The sequence below is a fragment of the Tarenaya hassleriana genome, unplaced genomic scaffold, assembly GCF_000463585.1.
Source record: "Tarenaya hassleriana unplaced genomic scaffold, ASM46358v1 Cleome1, whole genome shotgun sequence".
NCBI classification, from domain to species: Eukaryota; Viridiplantae; Streptophyta; class Magnoliopsida; order Brassicales; family Cleomaceae; genus Tarenaya; species Tarenaya hassleriana.
In genome coordinates, this window is record NW_010960187.1 from 995,096 (window position 1) to 1,010,008 (window position 14,913).

General features: G+C 38.9%; 3 protein-coding genes across 5 annotated transcripts; 1 reads left to right on the forward strand and 2 right to left on the reverse strand.

Annotated features, from left to right (window-relative positions):
* Positions 1 to 701: 701 nt before the first annotated feature.
* Positions 702 to 1,364, reverse strand: LOC104819088. Its single transcript, XM_010549017.2, has one exon. The coding sequence runs from the start codon at positions 1,295 to 1,297 to the stop codon at positions 950 to 952; it is 348 nt and encodes a 115-aa protein (XP_010547319.1). The 5' UTR covers positions 1,298 to 1,364; the 3' UTR covers positions 702 to 949.
* Positions 1,365 to 1,791: 427 nt separating this feature from the next.
* Positions 1,792 to 6,024, reverse strand: LOC104819164 (transcription factor bHLH48-like). 2 transcript variants are annotated; one of them, XR_772773.2, is made up of 7 exons: positions 4,981 to 6,024; positions 4,767 to 4,886; positions 4,611 to 4,676; positions 3,345 to 3,413; positions 3,101 to 3,172; positions 2,794 to 2,901; positions 2,101 to 2,301 (listed from the first exon to the last, which is right to left on the reverse strand). XR_772773.2 is itself a non-coding variant. In XM_010549144.2 (6 exons), the coding sequence occupies exons 1-6, from the start codon at positions 5,530 to 5,532 to the stop codon at positions 2,074 to 2,076; spliced, it is 1,107 nt and encodes a 368-aa protein (XP_010547446.1). In that variant the 5' UTR covers positions 5,533 to 6,019; the 3' UTR covers positions 1,792 to 2,073. The 2 variants fall into 2 exon arrangements, 1 of the variants encoding a protein (XP_010547446.1); XM_010549144.2 differs by lacking the exon at positions 2,794 to 2,901 and having other exon boundaries at positions 1,792 to 2,301; positions 4,981 to 6,019.
* A 5,881-nt stretch (positions 6,025 to 11,905) lies between these two features.
* On the forward strand, positions 11,906 to 14,744 carry LOC104819271 (OTU domain-containing protein At3g57810). Of its 2 annotated transcripts, none has more exons than XM_010549304.2 (6): positions 11,906 to 12,066; positions 12,610 to 13,205; positions 13,306 to 13,427; positions 13,578 to 13,618; positions 13,765 to 13,863; positions 14,388 to 14,744. In XM_010549304.2, exons 2-6 carry the CDS (start codon positions 12,638 to 12,640, stop codon positions 14,557 to 14,559), a joined length of 1,002 nt encoding a protein of 333 aa, XP_010547606.1. In that variant the 5' UTR covers positions 11,906 to 12,066; positions 12,610 to 12,637; the 3' UTR covers positions 14,560 to 14,744. The 2 variants fall into 2 exon arrangements, with proteins under 2 accessions (XP_010547606.1, XP_010547682.1); XM_010549380.1 differs by lacking the exon at positions 11,906 to 12,066 and adding an exon at positions 12,198 to 12,220.
* The last annotated feature ends 169 nt before the right edge of the window (positions 14,745 to 14,913 follow it).

The window sequence follows — 14,913 nt, forward strand, 5'->3', positions numbered from 1 at the left end:
ACTCAAACACAAGCAAACAGCTCACAGAGACACACATCTGGTCAAGTTGAATCCCTAAGCCAATTCTTTCACTCTGCTTTTTGCTACCCATTTTCCATTTCCTTGATTCTGTTATCAATCTACGAACTTTACGCTTGTTTTCCCCGTCTAAACTTAAAGACCCCACATTTGAAACCGACGAAAGAATCCTTTCCTATGTTGGAAATGAAACAGCTTACTAGTTTCTACTCCTTTTAAATCTTACATCGGTCCATGTCAGGAAAATTCAGACTTCAACTGCTCGAGTCCAGTCGAGCATTCCAAACAAAGATGTGCATGCTAGACATGCTTGAACGCTAAATTCTTGAATCTTGAGAGCCTTCCACCTATATGAATCGGACAAAATCCTAACCTAATGACAAGCTGACACTAGAATCGAAAGACTTTCACAATCAATGATGCTAAGCTTGTGAAGAACATGGAACGACTGGCGAATGATTAGCAAATCAAAAAACATATAAACAGAACCAAACCAAAAGCTAATCACAAGATCATAAAATGTCAGAAACCCAATTACTTTCAGTCACTCCTCCGAGCGATGGAATGGGACAGATTCATAACCATGGAATGCTACGATTCATATAATCCGAAAGACCACCTAAATCACCAATGTTCCTAAACCGGTTCACCGGAATCATTAGAACCAACTACTGGGTAAAGAATTAGGGAAGTGATTGATGCTTTGTCAAAATTAAATCTGAAGTCACACATAACCATCGTCAACAGTTAAGGACAACCTTATTCCGTAAACAGCATTATCGACAAAAAGATTTGAAGGAAACCCTTGTTCTCAGGTCGTCGTGATCATCATCATAAACGGGGGGAAAACCCTCGAATCCCGACAAAAACAGACATACCAGATCAACCGTCTGAGCAAATCCACCATCCCCAGGCCAACAACGTTAGCATCTCAATCGGATGATTCTCCAGCGGACGCGAGCTTCTCCATCTCCAGCCTCTCGAGGGCTTTCTGGTGAGCCCAGGTCTCGATGCTTAGATCGGGTTTCGCATTGAGACCGACACCGAGGATGACGATCGTGAGGAAGCTGGTGATGTAACACGGAAGCTCCCAATCCTCCCACTTGCGGGACTGTCCCGGCGGCGGAGGAGGTCGGTTGAGGAGGTAACCCTTGGGACGCTCCTCGTGACCCGGCGTCGTCCACCGGCTCGGACCGGAGGATGTGGATCCGGATCGGTATAAGAGCCTGTGTCGGAGCGTCTTCGCTGCAACTGTCAATGGCTGCGTCGTCGAGGGCATGGTTGTGGTTGCAATTTCCGCTAGGGGGCGGGGGGCGAGAGACGGAGAGGAAATAGTGAAATCGTGAGTGTGTGTGGCTATATAGCGACACGACAGTCACGATCTATGCTTTGCTCGCTGAGTCATAAAACTACGCCGTTTTCGTATCCTGTTGGGATCTGGATTAAAACGGTGTCGTTTGGCTCCTCTCTAACCGCTTCATGGTTTTGTATTTGTAGTTGGGACATGCAAATTAGTCCGGTTTCACAAAACCGGGAAGTTCGGTTCATACTCGATTCCAATTATGCGGTAACCGACCAGTGTAAATCGTATGAAAACTGAAACTGCATAAAGATGTTACAAAATTTGTATAAACAGAATCAAAATTTATGTGACCGAACCAAATTGAAAACCGAATCATTAGGCGTTTCATAATTCTAAAATTTAATTAATTAATTCCTGATCTTAATTAAACATAACAAAACCAGAACTCAGTTCTTCACCAAGACAGCATATATAACAAGGTTATAACAATCTTAGTATAAGAGCCCAAAAGTATTACAAATTGGAAAGCTACATCAATGACTATTCTCAATTCTATGGTAAGAATAATAGAGGAGGTCATAGAGAGACTCCAAAATATTTAAATAAATCGTACGGTTTGGTCCTAAAGATATGTAATTGCTTATATATATAGATATAGGGGCATATTTTTATACGATAGATGTATATATATATATATACACACACACACAGTGAGAGAGTAATGTAATGTCTACTTGCTGGAGTGGTGAGTTTTAGAGCTCCATTTTGACATGGTTGGGGTGCAAAGGCGACGAGGAAGAAGATGAACCCACCATGAAATTATCAGCCGGCGTGAAGCCTTGTTGCTGCTGGTGAAAGGCGTCAAAGGGCCATTGCTGAGGCGGCTGGTGCCGATGGTACGGCTGGCCGTTTTCCGCTACGTGGGGCCAAGCCACAGGCATAGTTGCCCCCGAGAAGTTCACGTCCATTAGACAACCGTTCTGCAAAAGAATAAGGTGTTACTACTTGAAAATAAAGAAATAAAGGGTACTTAACTAAAATGATCCTAAAAAACGGTACTTTTATCCGATTGTGGTATCACGCCTATCCCGACTCTTCATCCGTAAAAATGAATCAAACACCGAATGCATCAGAACATATGAATCACATATGCAAGAGGCTATTAAACCGAGGGGTGGGGGCAAGTTTTTCGGGAAAAGTAAATAAGTTTTTTTTTTATAATCCGGAAATTCACCGGACCTTTGGCCCAACTACATCTCCCAATGGGTCGGAGAAGTCCAGGTGGATACCCCTCTCCATGCTTGGATTTGAACTCGGGATAAGATAATGCTTTCCATGTTCTCTTACCACTACGCCACCCAAACTTGGGTGTAAATAAGTTATGAAGTAGAGAGGTAAAACCGAACAATTGTGCAGAGATAAAGACATTGTCCGAGACAAGTAGCTGAAAACACAGACGGAAACCGAACAACCTGGTCCATTGTCTGAGTCTCTGACCCACTTTTCTGCGTGTGACATAAATGGATGATGGTCTGTCTCTAACAGTCCTTTTGGTGAGATTTATGAGGAGCCCCAAAACCCTAATAATACCTAACAAGCTGTTAATGAAATTTTTGGTACCCCAATCTAAATATGGTCTCCAATAAATATCCCAAAAAGTTTCTATTTATGCCACTGAACAACAGCTAGCACAAAAAATGTATAATCCCCCTTTGGTTACTTTAGAAAGGCTCTTGCAATCTATATGAGACTTAAAAGAAAAGAAAGAAGAAATCTTACTTCTGAAGCCAATATGCTGTCAAGGTTGAAGTCGATTCTGGGGTTTACGGCTGCAAGTCTCATTGATAACAGCTGAAAACCGGTGGCGGAATTCCCGTTAATACATCATACATTATCGAGTCTCATCCAGAATATTAACACGAGTTAAGTAAAAGGGCTTCCAGAACTTCAATCCTTTGGAAATGTTTTCGGGTCCATTGCTAAAGAAAGAAGGACGAAATATAAACTACGGGAAATGTCTCACCTCGACTTGACGTTGTAGAGACTGGACATGGTTGATGATTTCATCCAGCACCAAAGCAGTCCCCTGAATCTGTCGGCAAAAAAACCTTTCTGGTAAGTTAACATAATATAAATATATCGAAACAAGAAAATCGTTCCTTAGCAGCCATTTAGATCAATTGATATTTCAGGAGAGAAAACATAACAAGACCACCTAATCTTACTCAGCTCGAAAAAAAAAGAAAAAGAAAAAGGGCGAAAGATCTGCCCTTTAAACTAAAAATTTGCAGGAAAAACAAGGCGTTATCGTATGAAAACGGTGGGTTCATCCCTCGTTCTTCATCTAAATCTAAGATCAAAGTTGCAGTAGTTTCATTCATGAACAACCAATCTAATGATCCTAAACTCGTAAATTCACAACCTCTTCGGGTGAAACCCTGATAATTCTCTTCTTCATATTGTCTGTCTCCCCTTCCAAAAATAACTGCTGATAAGTTCCAAGATTTAAAAAATCGATTAATAGGTTGTCCGAAGGGTGTCAACATCATTGTCTCCAACCAGTTAGGTATGTGGGACTCAGCATATCAAATATTCGTAAAGGATCCTTGCTTTATCAGCATCATCTCTTTTACTGATAGATACCAAACTTGTTAGAGACGATAATGTCTTCCACACCCTCCATGGAAAGTCTCAAGCTTTTTGCACTTATCAACAGAGATGGACCCCAAAAAAGGTTTGATCTTCCATCCACCCACCAAAATTTTTCGCACACCCTCCATGCAAAATTCTCACACTTTTGCATTTATCAACACAGATGGACCCCAGAAAATTTCATCTATCCACCCAAATTTGTCCCCTAACCTAAGACCTTAAGGGCACATTCCAGCTAGCATTTCCACATAAACCCGCTCCCATCACCATCCCTCTTGGAGGGCATTACCCGTACAAGCTCAATTAAAAAACTCTGAGACAAAACCAATCATCCTTATGCTAGTGTGACCTGTAAGATATTCCTCCCCAGATGAAAGATTAGATTTTTGGGCAGTGAATGATCACTAAACTAGCAACTTTTTGCAAACAAGACGGCAACTTTTTGCAAACAAAAGCAAGCAAGCAACTCGCCTTTTAAGGAGAAGGGTTGGGAAGGATTAGGACCTTTATCAAACACCATTATCAAATAGTATAAATGCTTTAGGAGTCATTTAAAGAAATATTCTGTCGTTAAGCACAAATCAGAGATGAAATGATTGATTAATAGTTTCATTAAACATCGTAATCAAACACAAACCTTATCACATCCTGGGACCAGGTCTTGTAGCAGCTTCATCCGTGCGTTTATTTTCTCCCTTCTCGCCTATAATCCAAAAATTGTTGATGATTAAGCGCCACTGATTAAGGAAGAAGTAGTCGTGTAACTAAGAGATTAATGCCAGATTTAAATTACTCGCTCTGCTAGGCTGTGGCTGTCTGTAGCTTGACCACGACGAGCTCTAACATGGACATAGGGAAGCTTCTCGTCTTCTTCAGAACTCTTGGTCTTCTTCGCTGAGCTTGAGCTTTTAACCTAAAAATTGAGATACACGAAATTAGCAACTGATCACTGGTTAAATTAAGCAATATGATGGAGCGAAATGTTGATCATGGATCATTTGTGTCACCTTCTTCTCGCGTTCTTTCCTCTTCCCAGTCTGACTGTTCTGGTTCTGGGTCTGGGTCTGGGGCTGAATCTGGCTCGGGCTCTCGCTTTCCACAGTTGGATGAGAAACCAACCGCTGAGATGAGTCGTTCTCCGCAGGCTCGTCCTTGACCCTGTCCAGATTCCCGCTAGAATTCGACGGCACCGAGCTCGTGGTCTCCGCCGATACATCGCCGTTCTGCTCCGTCGCAGCCATCGAGAAACGAGCCGTGTGGTCCATAAGGACCGTGTTAGACGGAAAAGTCAATGACCCGAAAGGGTGAAGCGATGGAGCAAAATCTCCGCCGATACCGTCGACGGTCACCGGCGGACAAGAGGAACCGGAGAAATGGAGTAGATCCATGGCTTGGGTCGCCGGAAGCTCGAGCAAAGCAGTGAACGAGCGGCCATTCTCGTGAGGCATCGTCGGCAGTTGCCGGAATTCATCACTGAACTGGAGACAGTCCAGGCCGGTTACCTCCCGACACGACCCGCGGACAGTGGATCTAGCTCCAAATCCTCCTGTTAGATCCATTGTCAACGAAACCGGACCAACCCACTTGAATTCACGAAGAACAGCAGCTACCCACTTGATCAAGCGGCTCGATAACACCAATTACAGCCTCGATATTCCAATCTGATCTCTCTCCCTCAAGAAACCCCGACGACCTCCGGGACAGAGAAAGAGAGAGGTGCTTGACCAAAAGGCAGAAGTTGATTCCCCTTTGACAGTTAGCGAGCCAATCGCGGGGAGGACAGGTAAGAGAAATGTAAGCGAAGAAATGGCATCAATGGCGGTCAAAGCACAAGGAAAATCTCTCCCTCAGAGAATTTCCTGAAGAGGGTCTTCTTCTTCGTTCCGGGTCTACTCTCTCATCTCTAAGGGGAAGATTACTTCATAGCCATTTGGAGTAGGACGAAAGCAACGTTAGCTGTGGAGTTGCGTCTGTTAATAAAGCCATTCTTAGAGAGAGAGAGAGCAACTCTCTGTAGGGTTAGAGAGAGAAAAGAAAAAAAATGGAAATAAATGCTTGTGTACGGTACAGCTTTTGCTGGATCCCAGAGGATATGAGTTGGGCCTTTTGGGCTTTGCCCGGTTACTATTATTAAAATAAATTGGCAATTATTGTAAATTATTAATATTTAATTATTGGTCGTACCTAATAACGCCGCATTTAATCTCATCGTACATTGATTTATTCCTCCTCCGGACCAAAAACAAATTCAACTATATAAAAACTTACAAACTAATATAACCAAAAAAAATCTTAGAAAATAATAACATATCATTTATTAAAAATGCGATTTATATAATAACTAAAAAAACACAACAAGAAAGGAATAATTGAAAGACAAGAGTAAACATCTAAAGAATACCAACCAGAAATTTATAAATAAATAAAAAATGTAAAAATATTATTTATAGTGAAAAATATATATTTTTTAGAAGAACAAAATAAATGCTTGACTACACTGTTAACATCTATTATAGTTGATGGGTGATGGACCTAAAAATAATAATAATAAACAAATCTAGCGTCCGCTCTACAAAACTATTATTTTTATTAAATTTTGTAGATTATTTAATTAAACATTCTGATTGTCATATAGATAACCTAATCTCAATCTTTATATTATTTTCAAAATTGATAGAATTAATTTATACGGAAAATAAAAAATTTTCTTTGGAAACACAACAAGGTTTATAATTCTTTTTTTTGTTTAGAAGAAGAATGTTCCCTTTGGGTCTATTGGGCCGAATTGATCATCAAACCCTATATCGGCCCAATCTCAATTTCCACTGGTGACATGCTCAATTCTTCCATATCTCACGTCATTTTTTTTTTTTAACTATATGGAACCTGTAACTGTCTACCCTTACAAACGGAGACGAACTGGCCACCACCCGCGCCTAACAATCTCCATGGATCTCAGTCCACCGGACCTGGCTACCAGGCGCACCTAACGCTCGGGCCGTAGTTGGGCTTAGGCGCCAGCATGTCAAACCTCACGCCCACGCGCACGAGCCTGCAACACACGCGGAGGAGGTAAATCAGCCCATTATGATGGTCTGACAGGCGAGCAAGTCAAAGGCAAGGAAGAACGATGAGAGGATTCGAACCCTCCACCTCAGGATGATGCACCCTGCTCCCTTACCACCTGACCTGACCCCGAAGGGCTATCTCACGTCATTTTCTTTAGCCGATTTTGTAAATCCCTCGAGCCCGTATGGTATTATTTAGCATTTTATAATATTTATACATTTAGTTAGTATACAAAATTCATATATTTTTTAGAATTGTAAAAAAAATCTATATTTAATTGGTATAGTTAAAGATATATTCGTATGAAATTTTGCATTTCCCAAAAAAAAAAAATCATTTCCACGAATTGTGTGCTTACAATATTAGACATCAATTATTCGCCACTGAACCAACTTATTGAAATAAAACAGCCGATATTTGTCTATGCGATATAGATTATACTAATTTGAAGCATCATCATCAAATCAATATTATTATTATTATTATTTACACCACATTTCTAGGGTTTCGTATGGTTCCTTTTCATATTGGTGTCATATATATGTATATATATATATATATATATCATGGAGTAGGGTACAAATCAGTCTTTGGTAAATTTAAATTCGGCAAGATACTATGCCTCCCTGACCTAACTCCATTCTTTGGTCTCGATGTTGACGTGGCAGCGAGACGTAATGGTTTCCGTTCGATTATATAAAACTGAACTGAATTCAATAATGCATGATCGGAATCGAATTCAATTAAAAAAAAATTAATATGTATAGTTTTTAAATCGAAAAAATTGAACCCGTATGGAATGCGATAATTATCGAAAAATTAAATCACAGTAAAATTCGAAAAATGATCTTTTTATTAAATAAGAAAAAGAGTACAACCAAATTCGGTATAAGCATGTGATTTTTCTAATACTCAAAATATTAAATAAAAAAAACGGAATTGATATCTAAAACATGTGGCCATGATTTTAATGAAATAAACACGCATACGTACAAGTATGAAAGTATATACGTACACATTATTTGATCTGATAAAAAATGTACGAGCATCATGTTGTAGGTTCGGTTTAAAAACATTCTATATTAATTATATCAAATTAGAATCGAATATTAATCGGATCGATATAGGTATTGAATAAGAATCAAAACTTGATATTTAGATATAAATTCATATGTAATAATGGAAAAACTTCGAATTTTCGTTTAGCATTTATCGGTTCGATTCGATATTTTATCTTTTCATTTCGAAAACGGTTTTATTGGGCGGTTTGGAATCAAATTTCCAATTAGGATTGTCCACCCCTAAATTTTAAAAATTAGAGTGGTTGGAAAAACTTTGTTTATCGAAAGCTTGTTTATTTCCAAAATATAAGAGAGAATGTGTTGACGGATCAAGGAAGGATTTTTTATTAGTAAAAATAAATCGAATAAATATATTCTAAAAACAAATCGATTAACTTGTATTACATTAAATGTGAACTAAAAAAGCTAATTAAAAATGCAGAAACAATATTTTAAAATGAAACTAAAAAGGCTATTTAGTTGTATTTGTTGGATCTTTTGGAAGATTTTAAAAAAGCCTCTAACTGAATAAAAAATCTTATAAATATACATATTTTTAAAAAAGAAAAATTTAACCAAAACTCAAAATGGCGAGTAACATAAGCTTTATAAATAAACATGTACATCAACGTATCGCGTTCCGATTCGAATGAATTAAAAATGATGGATATTGGTGAGACCACAAAAGATTTTAGAATCTGCGTGATAGTAATTTTTTCCTGAGGATTTTAAAAAATAAATAAAAAGATAATGGAAATGATAAATAAATGAAAATATGTAAAAATATTTTAGGTGGGCCTGGATCCGCGTGCGAATCACGTGATTCTGGCCCATAAAGCCTTTTTCATTGACTGGGAGAGTTCATCCTCTACCGTCATGGATACATAGATAGATGATAATATTTGTTCGGCATTATGTTCTACAGTGACAGGTGTCAGAAATTCTGAAATTGTGGGGTCCACCTGACATCCGGGCTCATGAAAACATTATATAAAAAATATTTGTTATTTTTACTTAAACATGTACTCTCTCTCTCTCTCTGATATAATCTAAAATATAATATGATTCTATTTTAATTTTATTATAAACAATGAAATCAATATTTGACCGTATTATATTTCGGAATATATAAATTATAGTAACAGCTGAAAAAGAATATCTGTCGAAGTAAAATAGTAAAATAAAAATATTTTTTATAATGTCCCGAAAACGATCCAATTTAAAGCGGTCTATTGCAATCGTTAATACAATTGTATTTATTTTATATTTTAAATTCACATGCTTGCATAATAATTAAAAGGCTTTAAAAATCCAAAGAAAACAAAACTCTCTCTGGACATATAGAATTACCAAAAAAGTTAATTGGATGCAATATTATTACAAAATTTTAATATTTATATGTTTATCATTTATTGGTTTTAGAATTTTGTATGATAAAAATTATTATTTTTTGGAAGTTTTAAATCATATCATGACTTTTTATACAATTTAGAAACATTTCATTTCAAATATGATTTATTATAATTAAATTGCAAAAATATTAGCCGGATTAATACGTAGGCTCTGAAATTCTGGGGTGTTCATAATATAGCAGACAATTCAATCTATATAACCATCACAAAATATCAAACTTTCTAACATAAATCTCTTAAAATACGAATATAAGATGCTAAAGCAAAGAGATTTCATAACCACCATCCATATTTAAAAAAAAAAAGATTATAGAAGTAGAAAATTCATCCATGGGACGAATTTTCTGACCGAAGATTATATATGGGCCCAAAAGACAAGGACCAAATTTGGGGACATGTCAAAAGTAGGACCCACATGGTTAGCTCTCGAAAACGACACGTGTCCCTGTACCTTGGGGGGTCCCACCGGCCCAGTGGAAGTTTATTTGGATCCATAAGTGGGCCTGGAATGGGCTTTGAAAATGAGACGTCGGGTAGTGCCCAATTAATTTGTCGAAGTTTTGTGTTTGTTCTTGTACGAGAAACGGCAAGCTGTTCGTACAGGCTGCCTGCAATGCCTGCCGTTTCGGTTGCGGAAGGCTTCTGAGTTCTGAGTTCTGACAGGACAAGCTCTTCTGTTGGGTTCCGAATTCATAGCCAGACATATCTTGAGAAGAAAGTAATTTCTGTCTCACAGCTTAACCAAATCATCCCATCGTTAATGGCGGTTCTCAATGTTTATCAGAAGACGAGGTCGGGGAACTCAAGAGAGAGTGACGCAATGGGAGAAGAGATACGAGAAACTTGTTATGCCCATTCTCAAACAGAAAGAAATCCATAAGTCATCCTGCTGACCGTGTTAGACGGAAAAGTCAATGACCCGAAAGGGTGAAGCGATGGAGCAAAATCTCCGCCGATACCGTCGACGGTCACCGGCGGACAAGAGGAACCGGAGAAATGGAGTAGATCCATGGCTTGGGGCGCCGGGAACTCGAATCAAGAATCTTGATAGGTTTCTAGATTATTGAACCATAGATTTCACCAAGACAGCCATATGTTTATATGACATGGTTCGAGCTCAGTACAATCTTGGAAGCGATAATGATCAAAAGAGACAAGTAGAGGAACATCTTATGTTTCTGGTACATCTTACGGAAACTCAACTCTCTGAAAACTTCAGTTGGGTCAATACGATGCCGCCTTTCCATATACCTTAATTGGTGAAACAAGCAAGCAATGAGAAGTTTCCCTTACGGGTTCATATATATATATACACACACACACACACACACGAAACAGCGTTGAGCGGATAATATCTGAGAGAATACTTACAGTTTCACATTGTAGAAGCCAAAGGGCAGCATCATTAGAAACATCAGCCAAAACCCTTTTGCGACGAAGAGGAGGACGAGCAATCCGTGTGTCAGAAACTCCGGGACTACTAATGGATTGATTCTCAATGACGCGTCCAGTGGATCCATGTGGTCAGCTTCCAAGTCCACAAAGCAAACAAGCTGCAGACAGAAAATACATATGTCTGAAACCCTTTTTCACAATATACATACACACACACATACATATACTCCTGCAGATGAGGTTCTAAGCCCTGAAACTAGTCTCTTGATTGATTTTTTGCATTGGCAACTATCATAATTATGAATCCAAAGGAATATTTCTATTTTTTCCGCTGATCGATTAGGTTCTGATAGGATCTAACACGTTATATCGCCACATGTTGATCATTAACGGTAAGAATTTTACGTCAGGAATCACTAGGGTTTTGAGCTTAACACTATTCCTTCAGATTGAGACGATAGGTTTAGGGCCCATTGTATTTACTTGCGGTACAAGAAAGGTCTCTGAGCAGATTTCTAGGGTAAAGCCTTTCCGAATCATGGAAGAATCGTAACCTAAAGGACCCTTTTTTTTCTTCTGGAGAAAGAGTGATGCAAATCGAAATCACGCACACCCAGAAAATCAAATCCAAACCCATGCTTTATTTTCTCGGCAACCAAACGGAAAATAGAAAAACTCTCTGAACTCTTCTCTTTCCTTTTTCCCTTGAACCAAACCAAATACGATTCCCCGCAATTAGCGATTCGTTAGACATTATATATATATATATATAACGAATATCAGAATTATATCTTCAACTTTGATTCGGGATAAGACTTCTACTCTGACTAGAATTATGAACAGTGTTGATGAACACCGAAGAAATTTGGGCTCTTACTTTTGGGTCCTAGGGGAGCTCAAATTGGGGCCCAGGCCCAATTTAAGGCCCATTAACATTTCATCGTAGTGGAACGACGTCGTTTGCTAAGGACGATGCCGCTAGAAAGTAACAAAGGTGCAAACCGGCGAATGCTTCTCCGTCGACGTCGTCGTCTCGATTGCTGCTTCGACAGTACAAAAAGAAGGAAATTGTAGTTCGTTCTCTGCATTTCGGTTTACGGACAGAGAGGGAAGAACAAATCGGAAGAATCGAGTGCGTAATTCGCCTTCCCTTCAGGTATTCTTTGCTTCGAGACTTTTCTGTTCTCTTTTTTTTTTTGGGTTTGCTTGTGGCCCTTTTCACGTGTTCCTCTCTCCTTTTTTTTTTTTCTTTCTCGATGCTTCTGATTCGCATTCGTGTTTTGCTTTCTGGGTTTTCTTCGTTTCATGAGGTTAGGATTTTTTATTGCCACTCCCGGGCAGAATTTTTGTTGCCATTCGTGTTTTGTTTGTTATTTGGATTGGGAATTTCTTGGCACCGTCTTTGATATTCTAAAAGGTTTACATGGTTACTGGAACACTTTTATGGATTTTACTTTCCCCTGCGATTTTATCGAAATTCGGTGTTTTCCCTCAATATGTTTGTCGCGTTGTTAGTTGTGGATTCTGCTTTCTCTTGATGATTCTGACAACCTTAAGCTTCTCTATCGCGGTTCTGCTATTTGATGAGATTGATTCAGTAAACTAGCTTGTTCGTATTTTAAGCAATGGATTTTAATGGAGACTCTCTTGAGGCTTGTTAATGGCGTAGCTGAATGAGCTCCTGAATGAATATCATCAGGTCACTGGATTGGCGTATGACATAAAGAATGATTTGCTCTCCCATCACAACATGCTCTAGGAGCGCCATCCATATCAAGAGGCATACGGGCACCCGTCTTTTCGGCGTTCTTGCTCGGGGTCCATCCAGCTTTTGTTATTACAGCTTACCCTCAGGACATTTCAAAACCAAGTATACCGGTCTCGGTGTCTCTGTCACTGACGGAGCTTCTAGCCCTTCAGGTGTCAATTTCCACCTACTGGGTGGTGGCCGTTTTCCTTCTAACCTTTCCGGGCGGAAACGAAATCTTGAGTCAGTGTCGGTTAAACAGTCATTGAATACCGGCGAGTCTGGTGAAGGGCATCTTGAAGTTTCTTTCTTATCCCCAGGTGGTGGAGTGAGGTTTTTGGTGCCTAAACAAGGGATGGTTCCCGAGATAAAGTGCAAGATGAGAAATCTCTCTTGGTCATCGAGGTTTGCCTATACAGGTTTGATCGTTAGCTTACTGGTTTGTTATTCAAGTTCCCAACCGGTATATGCAGAAGCACCAAAGGACAAAGAAGGTAAAAACAATGAACACAACGGGAAACGAGTCTACACTGATTATTCCATCATAGGTAACCAGTTAATCATGAATCTGTCTGTCCAATTCCGAGCATTTGTCTTGCTTTTATGTATAGATTTGATCAGCCATTGTGAATGGTTGTAAATGTGTAGGAATACCTGGAGATGGCAGATGTTTGTTCCGTTCAGTAGCTCATGGATTGTGCTTACGCTCCGGGAGACCGCCTCCGAATGAGAATGCACAGAGAGAACTTGCTGATGAGCTGCGTGCTAGGGTTAGTATTTTCTGAAAACCTCTAATACTTTTTCCTCCAAAGCTGCATACAACCAGTCTCGGGTATAATGTATCATCCAAGTCGCGAGCCTATATCGATGTTTATTTCCGAATCTGTTTCCTCGTTGATATGATTACCTGAATGTTTCAGGTGGCTGATGAATTTATCAAAAGAAGAGAGGAAACAGAATGGTGAGTGTTATGTGTTTCTAAGCTTAAGGTTGTCTTGTTTCTCTTTGGTATGTCCCTTTCCGACTTCAATCTCCATCTCTCGTTCTCTCTGGAACTAAAGGGAAGAACTGAAAACCCTAATCTGGAAAGCTTTTTGCATCTGCCAGGTTTGTGGAAGGTGACTTTGACTCATACGTTGCACAAATTCGGAAGCCGCATGTCTGGGGAGGTGAACCTGAACTCTTCATGGCTTCCCATGTTCTCCGGTAATCCCTCTCCTCCTCTCTTTCCAGTTAATGACCATGCAAGTTAAAAGACAAGATCACATGTAAATTAACACAAAAGATAGGACCAAAGTAGCTGATCACTGCTGTCATAATAAGATCATAGCATGGATATTAGGTTATATACAGTCATTCTTTAAGGCGAGTAGCCCTATATTTTATACGGAAAATCCTATAAAAATACCCAAATTCTACAAAATGTATCAAAAAGTGCATCAACTTTTAGTTTAACGAATAAATTCACCAAGTATTTAAATGTTTCAACAAAATACGTCAACTCCTGCAATCGAAAGCAATTTTCTATACATTTACGAGGTCGTTAAGATCCGAATATGGAATTGTTTTCGAATAAAAACTGTTGAAGATTCATTAAAATCCGTGTATGAAATAATTTCAAACGATTTGTTTAGAATCATTTGGGTTTTTTTTTTGTGTATATTTCAATATTTAGTGTATTTATCTGTCAAATAAAAAATTGATATATTTTTTTGGTATATTTTCATTAGGACGCCGATAGCTGTATACATGCATGACGAGAAGGCGGGAGGATTGATATGTATAGCGGAGTACGGACAAGAATACGGCAAGGAGGATCCGATACATGTCATATACCATGGCTATGGTCACTATGATGCATTGCTGGTCCGCGAGGTTAGGGTTCCAAAACCTAAACTTTGACCAAACCCTTTTCAGTTTAGATCGATGTCTGAGTGAAATTGGAAAATCAAAAGAACACAAAACATCGAAGAAAGATGCTTGCTTGTGATATACCTCTTGTGTGTTTGTGTGTGTTATTGAGGTTTATATTAGTGGTTTCTGAAAGACCTTTCTTTTTTTATAATCCAAAAGTTTATTGGCCCTTTGATCCGACTACATCTCCAGAGGATTGAGAAAGTCCAGGTGAATGCCCCTCTTTACGTTTGGGTTTGAATTTAGAGTGAAAACATGTTCTGAAGGACCATTGCATACATTATATGAATTTTCATGATAGATTAATGACATATCACTGTTAGAAATTCGATTTCAGAAGTG